The 16,303-nt window shown below is 33.8% G+C and overlaps 1 protein-coding gene across 1 annotated transcript in view; it reads left to right on the top strand.

The window, feature by feature from the left end:
* CCDC91 (coiled-coil domain containing 91) overlaps positions 1-16,303 on the top strand; it is a 162,982-nt gene that overhangs the window by 99,542 nt on the left and 47,137 nt on the right. Inside the window, exons 9-11 of the mRNA XM_009636535.2 lie at positions 5,712-5,804; positions 6,009-6,077; positions 7,868-8,038. Coding sequence (XP_009634830.1) covers positions 5,712-5,804; positions 6,009-6,077; positions 7,868-8,038 — 333 coding nt within the window. The remainder of the gene's footprint in view (positions 1-5,711; positions 5,805-6,008; positions 6,078-7,867; positions 8,039-16,303) is intronic.

The raw sequence follows: 16,303 nt of genomic DNA, 5'->3' as shown, positions 1-16,303 counted from the left end.
AGACTGACTAGTTGCTATTGTGATTAAATCTGTTTACAGTGTCTTCTGTGACTCACATTCCAGGAAAAAAAGAAAGTTTTGGGTTTTTTTTTTTTTTTTTTTTTTTTTTTTTTTTTTTTTTTTTTTTTTTTTATTTCTTTTTTACAGGAATCAAGAAAAACCACACGACCTCTTTATTTATATTTGAATCTACATCAAACGATTTTCATTTGGAACCATTGCCTAGAGAACTTCTTGCAGGGAGGAAAACATTATAACCTATTTTTGAATGCCTTTTGTTTTAAGTTGATTTTCAGAAGACTATTCTTGACCCTCTCGCTACTTTCCAGAGAGTAGGGTAGGCATACTAGTATTTCTCTCCACTTTGGAATACCACTTTTAGAAAAAGTTTAGGGTTTTTTCTTTTATTGGAAAACACTTTTTTGTGTATTGCTGGGCCATCCCATCCCACTACAATTTGCTCTTCAGAATTTTTGCACATCAAAATCTTGCACTCTTAACCCTATATTCCCTGCCTAAGTAATAAAATGGAGCAAATTATAGCTTTGTCAGAAACAGTGCTAGGTAAGGGTGCTGGGCTATGGAAATTAGTTTAGTCAAAGTGATGCATTAAAGAGCTATACTATTTCTGGTACCAAAGCTAAAGCGTTTTAGATCTGGCTGAGTATCTCTGCATAGTGTTCTACTGTGCCTTATAGATACCATTCATAATACGAATGTGCGGCCTAACAAACTTACAGACACTGAAAATTTTCTTGTTGCGCTAAGGTGGAGTTTTCACTGAGTTTTATTTTGGTCTTGCTCTGATTCATCCACCATATTTCCAGCTCAGGACTGGTTTGGTTTGGTTTTTTGGTTTTTATTTGTTTGGTGTTTTTAAGATTATCTGTAGCCATAACTCTTCATCAGTTTCCATTTTTTGCACTTTAGTTCAGGGAGTCAGTAAGGTGTATTTGTTTAATAACAGCTGGATAATTGGATTCAAAGCCCCAACATATTTAGAATTTTCTTACCTGTTTTCTGGTTCTTGGATTGTTGATTAATAAAGGAAAAAACTCACTTCAGCTTCCATTTAGAAACTTCATGGATACTATCTTATAGTCTACACAGGTTAGGTGCTTTTTTCCAAATCTAAGGCTTTATAAGTACGTTTTCATCATAACTTTCACAGGAAAACTGGAATAGACTTGATTATTTTTCATAGGACTATTAGGTTTGAGGAACGCATTAGCCTACTTACAGGAGGTTGATCACTCTTTCTTGAATGCCTTTATTAGGTTTACTTGGGCAACATCCTCTTGACAAGTACAATTACCAGGAGACCTCCAGCTTTGACATCCAGATAAACCTAAAAGGAAGTGGCCACAGTGCTTTGGAATCAAAGTCCAGTGTATAGATAGCTCAGAATGGTGCCTTAAATCTTAGTGCTCTTCCTTTATTCCTGTCTAACAGAGAGAGGAACATGTTCGTCATTCTTACCTGTGGAAACTGGAAATGTTGAATGAGATTCATTCAACTCTCATGCTTTCTATAGCTTTTATTCCTGTTGAGAAGGGGAGGGGGTTATGAGATAAGTTTGCTTAGCTGTAGGCATTTATGTCTGCATATATGATCTTTAATTCAGCTATGGTCTGTATTGTTAAGAGACCTTTACTATAGTTGAATAAAAATCTACAAGCCAAGTTAATGAACCTAAAACATCCTGTTACTTCCTGTTAGCTAGAAATACTTGAAAGCTCTCTAGAAGTACTCAACTAAAAGTACTTTAAAGCTCTCGAATGTGTAAATGTTGAAGTGAAACTGTCATTTTTCACATGTTTTTAACCTTCAACTCCCTTTAATAACTTCATCTGAAAGATCAACTGAGGAAGCACTGACTGTATATAAATTTCATCACAGCTGTTTAGTGCAGAGTCCAAAGTCCTTCTACGTATGTCTAGAAAATTCATGTACCTAATGCTTCTATAGAATAACTTCTACTTAAAAGGTGTATGGATTATTTTAAAATCTCACATACAAAGTGAGTTGCCCTAATTTAAAGACTATTTCCAGAGGGGTTGCAATAGCTTACTGTGAAGAGACATTTAAACTAACAGCTTGGAATCCTATTCATACTTTTATTAATTATTTCCTTTGCATTACTCTGTTTTTGGTTTTTTTTTCAAAATCTGTCAGAATGCTGTCATTATGCAGAAATAGCTAAAATTTCCTTGATCACTGTCAGAAGAGGGAATGCACAGAAACCTTTACTGTCCGTAACTTCCCACATTTTCTGCTTGTGTTATGCTTAGCCTAGATACCTGAGTATGCCTTTGAAAGATCTGCACTTCTTTAAAAAGGAATTCGGATGACAGGGTGGTGCATTCTTTTCTATAAAATGAATTAATAATACCTCTGAGCTCGCTTTACATCATTTTAATAAGCACAGCTTTCAAGGAGATTCCATGGCTCCGTGTAAGGGCTGATACTACTGCAGGGCACAGTACTGTGAAAAAATAAAAGTTCTTGGTAAGTAGTTAAATTACTTACTAATTACAGGCAGAATGGAAGCTTTCATCCTTTTTGTTGTATCTATGCTAACAATGCAGTATGGGCTTTCTGGACTCAAGACCTGTTTCAGGAAGAAGCAGTACACATTATTTTATGGAGACTTGTCTGTTTCCAGTTACTTATTTCTTTTCATATAATTTATGTAATTTAATAGCTGAAGGTATGTTTCTCTCTGAAAAAGAAAACTGGCCAAATATAAATTCTGAAGCTAAATAAACAGTTCTTCAAGTTATTTCTCTAAGACCAGTGCAAGAGAATGTGCTTTACTGGGTTGTATGGACAGCTGTTGCAACATTTGTGATGATATATGAACTTCTGGAAGGTCAGATATGAAGGTAACCATTTATGGAATGATTATTCCACATGAATAAACATTTACATTATAATAGGAAAGGACATGCCAAGCTATTCACAAGAGACTTACAGTCTTGAACTTATAAATTTTACATTTCCATGAAAAATGGGGATGCTTTGTAATGTGAAAGAAGTTTAATTGAAATATGCCAGAAGTCATTAGCTTTTATTTTGAAAGCATTCTAAATGTGCTCACAAATAGTTACCTCTATTATTTTGAATATGAACTAGTGTGGTTTTATATACAGGTACAATTCTTAATACAGTTCTTACTGAATTTCTGTGAATTCCATAAAACTCAAAATGTAATACCATATAGATTTTCACACTGCACATGGCAGTCGCAGCAGCTTTCAGTTTAATGGTAATTGTTTACTGGTTAGGCAGCATTTTTTGTAGTTAAAGTGGCAATCAAAAGCAGTATATTGTATTTTAAGGATTTCCCTTTATGCTTCCAGAAGAAGCATTTTATACTGCTGTCTGTATTTCCATTTGTTTCCTATGCTGTATCTCCATGGAACTGATTGAATTTGACAAATACATTCAGGTGTTGTTAAACTCCTTATTACTTTAACAACCAGCTGGAGTAACATTTTCTTGTCTTGTACAAAGAGTTGATCTCTGGATTTAGTTCTGTGCTCTTCTTTGCAGTGAAGGAGATACACCACTGAAGTGAAAATGTATTAAAGATCAGAACTTTTCAGGTTTCTGTATGATAATAAAGTTTTGGTTCCAATACTTGTGTTTTTCAGGATTATAGGTCTTCCATGGGTTTATGAAAAGTAAACTGCTGTGTAGTGAGGTTAGGGTCATGAGGAAGGCTGTAGTCATGAAAGTATTTTGTCTTCAGGGAGAATAGATGTCAGTTGTCTCCGTTGCCCATGTATACATCCTATATTGTAATAATGCAAATGTCTACTTCATTTCAGGACTTCCAGGATGGGCTTGAATGTTTTCTTTTATATATATATAAAATAAAATTTCTAAAACCATCCTGAAGTTTAAAGGCTGAAAATTGTAGTCCCATGGGGAATGTTGTAAAATACATCTGGTAGCTGGCCCATCATGGCAACTTGAAATATGCATATACAGTCTTCATATCTAACCTAGAAATCTGATGGTCAGAGTCACACTGGAATTAAATGCCTGCAAGTTTTACAGTAGAAATTCTAATCTTGCTGAACAAGTTGACTGCTATTCTGTTGGAGGTGTTTTAAAGATAGAGGTGATTTTCTTTAATGAGCTCTCCTTAGAAAGTCTCCCACTGATTGTTGACTGAAGCAAATAAGGTTTCAGTCTTTTAATTAACATCAGTAAACTTTGATTTGTGGCATGTCTGATAAAATATTTGCATGTTTGTCTTCTATTATGTCATTCTTTCAAATAGAAGTGAAATAACAGATTTGTAGTCTGTGCAGTCAGTCAAGTGAAGAGTCATGGAGATCATTTAACTAATAAAATCCATTTATTGTTTCACCTTTGAGTTATAGAAATTATTTTTTCCCAGTAAATGCCCTGATAGTTAAAGCTAATGTCTGAAAATACTGAGTCCGCAAGAAAATTTAGTTACACATCATTAAGTGTAACCATGATGTGAATTTCACCACTCCTTCCACAGGTGTTTTCCATTAGAATATGTCTGCTCCATTCAGACCTATTTTAAGTAAATTCACAAGGAAATGCCTCTTTACATGTTTATCCTGGAAGGGCAGATAGGTGTTTTATTTTATAAAGCAGTCTAGAAGTTTTCTATTCTATTCTTCAAATGAAAAAATATTTTTCAGAACATAGTATTGCAGTTTGGTAATATATTTCTAGCTGCTATTAGAGACACTTATAATTAAAAAATAATAAAATTCATGAAACAGAAATGACTGCTTCTTAGAGATGCCAGCGAAAGAGGTATTTGCCCACATAAGTGTTTGTGTAAAAAAAAAAAAATTGTTTGTTTTATACACTTTTATTAATATAGAACTCTAGTATTAAACTTTCTTTTTGGTGATCTTGTAAAACATTATTATGTATTGATGCTATACTTTAAGATTATCATATATCATCTCTTAAATAACTTGTAAAAAAAATGTACTGATGTGCTAGCAATTATCTCATGACAAATACCCAAAATCAATAATCTCCAGTAATAATTTTTAGTTTTGGAGAACTGCTTAGCTCTTACAGACAAACCCTACATCTTTCAAATGTTTTAATTAGTTCAGTGAAAAACAAAAAAATGGGTTTTGATTAAGAACAGTGACAGATTATGCATCTACATATAGACTACTTCGTCACTTTATTTCAGTGTTCATTTTCCCCCTGAAGAAATGTTTTGGATTACAAGAATATCAGAATAAAGCGGCATTCTCTTTTGCTCTCATTTCCTGGTATCACAAATGATTGAAAAAAATACATTTGCCTTCTGCCCTCCGGATGTATAACTGAGAGGTAGTGCAAATATAATTTAAAATCTACAGCTATTCAGATGGAATGTTTAAAGTGTGGTGTTGCTTAGATCATATTTATTAATTTTGTATTTCCTTTATATAGTGATTTTTTTTTCAACTACATTCCTACTAGTCTTCAGACTGAGAGGAAATATCAGATAATTAGGGAGCTAAACATTTCTTATTATTGTAACTTTTTTCATGTCATTAAATCAATTAAAGGAGTGGTGTATATGTCATTGAACTGAATCTACATTTTAAGTCATTTGTAAGCAAGCAACAAACTTAAGTGTCTTGGATGAGTTCTTTTTGTCTATTTTACTAGCAGACTGTGCTTACAATAAAATGGATGTTTTCTCCCAATAGCATCAGCGACTTCTTGACATTTTGGAAGCAGAGAAGGAAGTGTTATCAGAAAAGATAGAAGAAGCTTTGATGCAGCAGTCACAAAAACACAAGGTATTGCTTTTATTTATCAAAAAAAGAACAGGTCTGATCTGCACCATGGAGTTCATTGGGAATGATCCTGTCACAATCACTGACAGGAAGAGGAAGCTTTCTCAAGTACTAAAATACTGCTTTCTCAAGCACAAGACAATTTGAAATTATCTTCAGCCACTCCTCTATTGTGTATTACAGTTTAATTTTTCATAACATTTGCAGGAAATGCTTGACAAATGTTTGGATGAAGAAAGACAAAGAAGTAAGGAGGCTGTGGCAGCTGCTGCCAAGGTATGTCCTGTTAAGTAGTAGACATGCAATGTGGATTCCATGTGCGTCATTACAAACGCCAAGTTCAGCAACTCATTCTTATTTCATAACTACATTTGTCAAACTCTGTGTTCTCATCTGTGTTTATAAGAAGCTAGCTCTATAAATCATGAGCATATCTGCTATATCCTATGCCTTAATAGAGATAGCCTATGTAACTTACTTCTATCTAAGATAGCCTCTGAATTAGTTTATAACAAGTAGTCACGATATTGCAGTTCTGTTGGTGTTACCTAAATGCCTAGTTTCGTGGTCATTCAGTTCACAATATCAATGCGTCTTATTTGGAGAGCTAGATAGCGGGGTCAAGTGATGAACTTAATATGACAGTTAGCATTGTGTCTTATTTAACTTCTGTTAAATGTAGTCATTTTCAGTGAGGACAGAACTATTTTATAAATCATAAAAAAATTTGGATGTTTTAACAGGTTTTCAGTTATTTTATTTAAGTTAATGTTTGACTAAAAGTGAGTATTCACTTTTTAAAAATTAAATTCTTCAGTCTATTTCATTAAGTGCATTGGGGTTAGGACAGTAAATTTGTAAATATTAAGCTATCTTTCATTTCTAATACTTATGTAGAATCCAGTAGGAAATTTCAGTTGTATGTAATGAACTGGCAAAACTAGTGATGTATGTTACCTAACATAGTCGGTTAGGCAATATTATCATTTCCTGTATATCTTCATAGATAGTATATGGATGTTAGCTGAGCACCTTTCTGAATAACATTCAGTAACACAATAAACATCTGTTACATGGTTGGTATCTAGGGGAAAATGTGTATAATAAAATATCTTCATTTAATAGGGCATTTTTAACTTATATTTTTATATTTTATAAGATACTACATAAAAAATCAGGTCCCGATAAATTGCAAGAAATAGCTTGTGTGTAAGTGTAGGTATTTGAGGAACCCAGTATTTTTTGCCATTTATAACTTCACTTGACTAGTTCCGTAATCACCACCAAAGGGCATTGGAATGACCTGCAAGCTTATTGACACTGAAGTGTGTGGGGGTGTGGTTTGTCAGCCCATGTTTGTTTATTTTGAACTTCAGCCGAACTTCAACCTGCCATTATTTATTTGTAGATGTTATGCAATGATTGTCTTCCTGATAAATATATTTGTGTGGCTCAGCATGTGTAGAGCTGTCCTCGTTACTTCAAATTCAGTGTGTGTTTTCTGATTATCTCATGTAATGATTGAATATAATAAACATTGGATAAACAAAAAGATGAAACAGTACTTCTTGTAGAATGCATAGCTAAAGAGCTTTGGGAGGGAAGACCTGATTGTTTTAAGTATGTATTGACTACTTTGTCACAGAAAGCACTGAGGCTGTTTTTGGACTTCAGATATTTGTAGATAAGACCAGGAATATCTCATATATGGGAATACCAAGCAGCGTAGAGAGGCCCATGATGTACCTACTCTTACATAGTTTCTGCTTTGTGTTTTTTGTGTTGGCATTAACCAAGCTAGTTATGATATATTTTGTTTTCAGTAGATGGGAATTGTAAGATCCTTGCTTCACACTTTCTTTTTCTTTCTGTAACTACAAAGTCATTGTCCACTGGTAATACCTGCTTGGTAGCACCTTAAGATAAATTTAAGCTCATAGTTCTGAAGTTAAAATATTCAGGTCCCATATCTTGTCAGCTCATAAATCTCTTTAGAAGAAGTAATATGTGTTAGGCACCCATGTTGGGTATTTTGGTCATTTATGTGTGCTTGATCTGTTTCCAAGGCTGAAAAAGAAGTAGTGCGGGAGGCTGTTCTGAAAGCAGTAGAGGAGGAGAGGAGAAATATGGAGAAGATTCATGCAGAAGAAAGAAAAATGTGGAAAGCAGAACATGACAGACATAAGATTGCCCAAGCTGTTCAGGAAGCCATGCAAGAGGAAAGAAAGCTTAATCAAGTTAGTATATTTTACCCTTCCATGGACCTGCTTTGTGCATTTTATTTTTTCTTTTTAATGTCTTCCTAGTGTTGTAGATTTTTTGTAACATCTATTGTTCATCACTGCACCCAGTTGATATTTGCAATGCGTGGTGATCTTGCTAGTTTATCTTCATCTAGACTATGTGTATGGATAGAAGTTGGCACATTCAGAACAAAATTCCTGTGACCTTTTTAGGTACATATATTGAAATGAGATGAAGCATGCCCTGTAAGTGCCTAGTTTTGTCCACTGACTTCAAAAGGAGCCCAAGATGACTAGTTCAGATACTGGCAATTATGTTGTAGACAGTTTAGGCGATTTGTTTATACTTATGGAAGAGATGTTACATTTGTTACTTATTATGCTGGAATTCCATTGTTTCTCTCAGTAAGAAGATATTTTTCTAAGACAAAAAATAAAATAGGTACAAAATAAAGAGAGGGCTATGAGAATTGGAAACCTAAACCTGTAATGAACCAGAAATGTTTCTTGAGTTACTTTTTAGAGAGGTGCTTCTAATAAGGATAATTGTACATCACTTAACACAAACTGAGAGACATTCCCTACATTGTTTTTAACAATGGTAGGAATTACAAATTAAATATCTTATAATAGCAGTTCAATTACTCTTCCAAAAGCTGAATTTTGCAGTCTCTAATGCTGGAAATATTTGGGGGAATAGTCTGTAAATTCACTGATTTCTTGGTGGCATACTTGAATGTTATAGTCTGAAGAATTTTAAACAAGTTAAGTTTCATCTGGATTTTAGAATTTGATATTACTATATTTTTAATGTCCTGAATAGCAAAAAAAAAAAAACCACCAAAAAAACCACCCCAAAACCTTTAGAATTTGAAGTAAATTAGAAGTAAAATAGCATATTGCAGAAGTTTAAAAATCATCTTTTTGGAAGTATATCCCATTTCCCTTTCCAGTGTTAGAATTATTAACTTCTATTAATTAATAATATTAACTATTATTAGTTACTGGTTTTTGATGCTAAGCCATTATTGTACTCTGTGTTGCTTACATTTCTAGCATGAATAGAATTATTTTATTTTGTATATAGCTTGTTTACTTCTTTTGAATGTGAAATTATCAAATGGTAAGATGTCTGTTTTCAAGACTGTAATTTTACTATATCGATACGGCTTCAGGCACTCAAACTTTTGTTTACAACAAAAAGATAAGCAGCTGACTTCAAAGCTAAGTTCAAGCTGAAAACAATTGCTTGGGGTTTAGTTAGATATATATCATTTAGACTATCCAGAATGAGAATTGGTACCAGTGGTGTAGAGGATCTGTTAATAGGAGAGAGAGCAATAAAGTCACTGTTCACTACAGTGAAGAAAAAGCAGTTTTATAGCTTGTGGAACATGAAGAGATAAATAGGAGGATGACTATGGTAATGAGGTTTGAGAAGAGTTTTGATGAATCCTGAAGGCTTTTGTTGAAGGAGTCCCTTAGCTGGATGCATGAGGTCGGCCAGGGTTCTATATTTATGGAATTGGGGAGCATATAAAAATATCCCAGGGGGTGAGAGAGTGGCAGATGAAGTTGATGTAGTGACTTAGGGTAGGTTTTGCCTTCCCTGTGGAGAGTTCTGCCAGAGTTTCTTATTGTCATTGATATTGCCTTTGAAGTTGTCACAGGACAGGATGATATTAGTAGTTAAATACTGATGGATGTATTCTTTCAGACAAAAGTCTTAAATATACTGAGATGTCAGTGCTTTTCTGAGGAGGAAATTCAGGCTTTTCAAAAGGACCAGTTTTTCAGCTCAAGCTAGGTGTACTTGTGACAGTGAGTAGCATTGAGGTATTGGAGAGTCTTGTGATTAATTCTTGTGTAAATATCTTGTTCTTGATGTGGATGTGTGTGTAGTCATTAGTTAATTTCATCTTTTTTGATACTGAATAGCTCTGACAACTTTGATAGTAACAGGGATAATTTATCTTATTCAGTTATAATATATGATGATTTCTGCTTTGAGTTAGTTTCATTTTTCAAATACCTATTTTCAATTAAGAAAAATGCAGATTTTTCTTGAGATTTCCAAAATTCTCTCACATAAATGTATAGTATACTTGAAATCACACTTTTTATTCTCCGGTTAATGAGTACAAATTCTTTGGGGAGGATGGATTTTTATGTAGAAATTAGTTTCTTGAAGAAATTTTCACTTTTTACCTCTGCCAAGAACTTGCCTGCCTCCTTTAGGCCATTGCTTCTATAAACACATGACAACTACTAAAATTCTCTGACAATGCAGAGAATTGCATTGCAGAGCTATGTGCAGAACTAATGTGCCAACCAATAGCTTATGTATGGTGTCAGATATGACTTTGGTTTAGCAATGAAAAACACGTGGGACTTACAGGCAGTTTGTTTGCAGACAATTTTTCTGTGTAGAGACTTCCACTCAGGATTATTTCTTATTGATAGTTTTTGACTCTAAGATTTGTCTGTCAAGACCTATAACTGCACTATTGACTTTCTTGCAATTACTGTTTAGACAACATATCTGTCAACTCAGCTCTGTAATGGCTGAAAGTAAAACATACAGTCTAACATTTTAGACAATGAAATGTAAAATTGTGGCCATGTAACACTTGTCTCATTTAATTCTTTATGCTGTGCTGTATAGTTCTTTATGCTTTCTGCTTCAAAATTGTCCCCTGATACTATTATTATGTTTAGTACCAAGTAATGAAACAACTGAGTGTAGCTGAATGTAAGTGAACATGCAAATTAATCTTTTGATATTAGACATATAAAAAGAGCTTTAAGAGCAGTACTGTTATTTCAAGAAAGAGAACTTTTTCTGACTGACACATGATTTTGGAATATATACTAAGAAAGAGAAGCCTAACTTATTTTTAACAAAATCTTTCTTCTCTTAGTTTATAGTCTTCAATTTATCACCAGAGGAAATAATCCGTGTGTGAGAAAGAAAAGATGTTTTTCTATTTACTTCTCTGATTTTTCTTTTTTAGTCTTGTATCACACTAGTAATTGTCATAGAAACCTAGATTAAAATTTAATTTTATTCTGTAGTAATTTCATTTGAAGAGAATTGCTTTACTGGTTTCAACTAAAACAAAGAAATTAAGCATAATATTAAAGCAAGGTAATTTTCCTTCACTAATACTGTAAGTCTGAAAAATTGAAAGAGAAAGATCAGAAAGGGTTAATGTAGTCTTCTGCAAATAGTTGAGTCAGAATGGCTTCTGGTCATGGCATCCATAAGTAACTGTAAGAATCATTAATCAAAAAAATTAGAAGACATTCAAAATTTTACAATTTTCTTTGAGATAGAAACCCACTTTATAATTATGTGGTTTAAATATATTTTAGTCTGTTGTCAGAGTTGAATAAGAACAAAACAGAAGAAACTGAGACCCCCAAATTTGAGTGCCAAACAGGACCTCAAGAGAATTGTGAATTTGGTAGTAGAAGCTGGGGTACAGTGTCAGGAGATGCTGAGAATCATAACCAAGAACCTATAACCCTGGCCTTAAGAAAAAAAAATTCTACCAAATGGCTGTCATTTAAGAAGAGAGAAGACACACATCAACATAAAACACTGAAAATTAAAACTAGACGAACGAGGGAAAAGGACATTGTCATATGCATGGGGCAAGAATTGATAAACTAAATGGGAAAGTCATATTTAAAAAAACTGCAGCACCCTTGTGTATCTCTAAAACATTCAAATGATGAAAATGAGGGAAAATAAATTTCTATTTCTGTGTCATAATGGTATGAATTTGTGGCTTCTCCCTTTGCCTTCTAGACCAGAAAATATTTTTAGGAGTTTTGATTCTTTGTTTTAAAGGAAGAATTTACTATCCAGTAATTTTTTTTTAATTAAAAAAAAAAGGTATTATTTTTTCAACAGTTCTTAAACACATGCAATAGAACATTGTAAAACTTGGCTATATATGTGAAAGCAATTAGAAAAAAAAACCTTAAATTATACTAGTTAACATTTCTTTAGTCAGGCAGTTTTGCCATAAGAACAATAAAGCTTTGAAGATCACAGTTCTGCTGAATCAGGTGGTGATATTTCCCTTCATCATCTAAATAATTTGTTTTAAAGAACAAAAGGTTAATGTTTACTGTGCAGGGATGATACAGGTGTTTTTTTTAGACTTTTTTTTTGGTTGTTGTTCCGGAGTGGCCAGGAAGGAAAGCCATAGTGGATGCAAATCTGGAAGCTTTATGCATATTGCTTCTACTTGTTAGTTATTCATGCTTGAGAAAACTTTGTCCTATAACATATTATTTTCTCAGCAGATTGATGTTGAGTCTGCAGATAAGGAGATGCTTTATTTTATGAAATTAACATTGCCAGAGAAAAATCTGGGGACTTAGGGACAGTTTAATAAATAACTCATGATTAATATCACATATTTTGTTACCAAACAAAAAACAGCAGTGTAAAGATAAACTTACAGTGATAGTAGGAACTAAGACATACTGAGTTAATGTTTCAGCTTGATGGAGCAACCTTAACATACCCCTTTCTCTTTTTTTTTAAAGAAATTAAAGGATTAAAGTAACATGAATATTGCATTTGTTTTCATTAAAGCCTTGACTATTCCAGTGGCTTGGGATCTTTACTTAGAGACGTGGGATTTTTAATTAAATAGGAGATATTATTCTTTGAAGCCTTATAACTCTGAAGGGATAAATGAGATGTATTACATCACCAAGAAAATTGTAAAAGTTTTTCTAGAGTAGTGTCTCAAGAGGCTGTAAGGTATTAGAATTCCAAAAGACTTACCTTTTGGTTGAGACTTCAGGTTTTATACATGTGTTATCCAGGTGGTAAATGCATTTATAAAAGAGATTTTTTTAATTATTATTATCCCAAAGAGCATTCTTAGTTTGGAGGAGGCTTGCATTTTAAATCAGGGAGAATAGGCTCTCTTTCATGAAAGAAGTGAGGAGTACTCTTTTGATTAAAGATAATGGTCATTTGCATGGTAAACTCATGGCCATTTTACAACACACTGAAAAGTCATTATAGATGAGGAACTCATATATTCAGAAGACTAGATGTAGCCTGGCATGTCGCCACTATTTTTATTTTTTCTATTTTTGGTGCATTGTATGGTGGCTTTTTACAGTGATAACTTCCCTGCAAGGAGAGTTTTAATATGCCTGGTAGTTGTCAGTGTTAAGAGGAATGCTTGGTGAAATTCTTCCACTAGAATGTTTTTTTCTAGAACACTTATTTGAATAAAGAAGTGGTTGTCCTCTAGATAAGGAGAAGCTATAACAGATAATTTGGCTGAAGCAGAAGTGGTTTGGTTTGTTTTTCTTTTCAGAATTCAAAATTGCAGTGAAGCTCCTGAAGTACAGCTATAAACTTAAGGGAAAAAACAATGGAGAGTGCTCTCCATTGTCATCCCCTTTCAGCTTATTTTTAATGTTTGAAAAAACTAAAATCCAAAAATTCTTTGGGTATGTAGAATGATGAGATCCATGCAATTTTGGATAAAATAGAAGGATGATTTATAGTATTAGTATTATTGTAATTAGTGGGCAATGCAGAGTAGCTATAGCAGTAACTACCATAGCTATGACACTATCATACACAGAGCTCTTTGTGTGGTAGTTGTTAGCATTTTGCAAAGCTAAATATTCAGTTACATAAATGAGGTGAAATCAGGGGGCAAGGGGGAGGAGAAGTAGCAAAAGAGGCTAAAGAGAATTTATACATGACATTTTTTGTTTTAAAGAAAATTTGTTAAAAGTAAAATGAAAGCTGGCAGCTGCAGGGTGAACCCTGGAAATCTAGGTCCGTGTCATAGCTTGAAATTAATAACTCTGCTAAAGCACTCGAAGCAAAGAATCACCTTTGTCATTTCCTGAAAGCTTAAATTTAAAATACTGTGTGTAATCTACTGTAGTTTACACTATTTCTCAAGGGAAAAAGAGCCTGAGTTCATCGTTGCCATAATCCACACAGCAGATACATTAGAGACTCAAGTGTTCTGAAGGCTGCAAATAATTAAAAAAAAAAAAAAAAAGCCTTTAATTTATTAAAAGAGCTAACATAAACTCTGCTTCCTCTTGGACATGAGCAAAAGCACTAAGGCAAAATGATCTTAACAATGGGAAAGTATTTCAGGAAAACTGAGGCTGCGGTATTTCATTCAGCCAAGCCACAACTGAGATATACTGAGATATACAAAGAACAAATATTTTTTGCAAGAAAAGTTAACTAAAAAGCTTGTGGAAAAAAAAAAAAAGGGAACTTCTTGATAGTCTTTGCTGGGTAAATCTCTAAGCATTCAAGACAATTGAATATGTTCACACTCCCGAGGGTTCATGTAGTGGTGTTCATTGCAGAACAATAAATTTGTAATTTATTATCTTGGAATGTATTTATATAATTTGACTGGCAAACATCTAAATAGTTGAAAAGAATTTGATTCTTCTATGCTGTATGAACTTTAAAATATATTTAATGTTTTTCTGTGAGTTTATTAACAGCAGTATATGCCATTGCTTAGAAGGTAAAAGCAAAATGTCTAGAACACACAGTGCTTAATCCCAAAAAATTAATGGCTACTTCCCTGCTACATTATTAAAACTCTTTTGGTATTCATGCTCATCTGCTTGAAGGAGTGCTTCTGTTGATAGTTTTGGCAAGCCTGAATCAATTTTGTATTGAATATCTTAAGGATTTCCACACCTAGTCATATGTAAGTGAACAAAAGATATGTAAGTGAAAACATTGCCCTGTATTTGAGAAGGTTGGAAGAACTAATAAATTAACAAGTTTGTCTAAAAAGTTATTTCCCACTCTAGCTTTCAGTCAGATTTATTAGCTGTAGACAGGCCCTTTCTTAGCCCTATAATCTGTGAAAACTGCTTCTTGTGTGTCAAATCAGTAGGTGTGTAATGAGTATTTTGGAGGATAGTATGAGGAAAAAAGAAAATATATGGGGTTTATAAATTTGTCTTATCTTTTTATTGTCCAGTAAGACTACCTTTGCAGATAGATTCCCCAACATATCTTTTTTAGGTGTCAAAAGTGTGGGATTTTTTTTTATTGGCACCACAGTTTCCTTACTTTAAAAAAGTAGAGAACATTGAGTACAAGTACATGCCCCTTTCTTGATTTTGAAATCTGTGAATGAATTTCATACTGTAAATTCACTTATCTGTATTTTCTTTGTTTGTTGTACACAGTAGTTTTCAGGGTTGTCCTTGAAGAACTTTACTCGTTTGATCTCCTGTAATCTCTTTCTATCCTGTCCATCTTTCACACATACGCTTTCTCCTGAACTGCTTATGTGTAAACATGCATTCAACTGCTATTCCCATGATGGTGGTGCAAAAATCTGTTTCTTGTTCTATGAATTTAAGTTATGTGCTCCATGGTATTCCCTACAACTTTATTATGAGATCATCATACTGTTTTTAAGATGGAGCTGTTTTCCAATGATCTGTGCCTCCTGTAACTTGCAGAACTTGCACCTTGTTTCTATGTGATGCAACAGGCAATCTGGTAATTTTGGCAAGGCAGGAGGTTGGCTGATTTGGGAACCCCTAAGTTGTACAGGGGCAAGATACCACCGGGTAGCTGCTTGGCAGCAATTTTCTGTGGTACTCCACGATATTATGCTTCTTTAGCAGGATCAGGAACTATTGCCTCCCTAGGTTTAGATAGTTGCTTTATGGTTTCTGTGCAAGATTGCCTCTTGGCTCATAGTGAATTTGGAAGCCTAACTCACTTTTTCCTCCATGCCTGCTTTGAGCACTATTTCTGTCTACACTAAAAACACTGATAAATCTCTTTGAGATCACTTTATGAATGCATCACTATCACCTGGAGTTCAATAGGTCTCTTAGTTTTTCCTTTCTTCTTTCCCATTCTCCAAATACTTTCTGGTTCCTTCAACACCAACCATGTTGCTTGTTGATCTGGACTGTATCATGGCTTTATTTCATATCTGATTGTAAATACAGTTGTTTACATGTTGCTGGTCATTTAGGCATTGTATCTGTAAGAGATTACCTATCATTTCTAACAACATAGGTACAATCTTCACCCAAGCTCCCAGTTTTCCAGTGTTTTTATTAACGGATCTTTTTTCTGTCCTAACAATTATAGTTTGTCCTTTCAGAATACTGCCATAATGATTACTTTCCAGCCCTTTTCTTTGGGCTTTCTATCACTCTTTCTTTGTTAAATAGGCTATAAAGTGCTTTTTGTCTCCG

This window comes from Egretta garzetta, unplaced genomic scaffold (genome assembly GCF_000687185.1).
Source record: "Egretta garzetta isolate BGI_Z169 unplaced genomic scaffold, ASM68718v1 scaffold293, whole genome shotgun sequence".
Classification (NCBI taxonomy): domain Eukaryota; kingdom Metazoa; phylum Chordata; class Aves; order Pelecaniformes; family Ardeidae; genus Egretta; species Egretta garzetta.
This window is presented reverse-complemented; position numbering and strand designations above follow the sequence as displayed.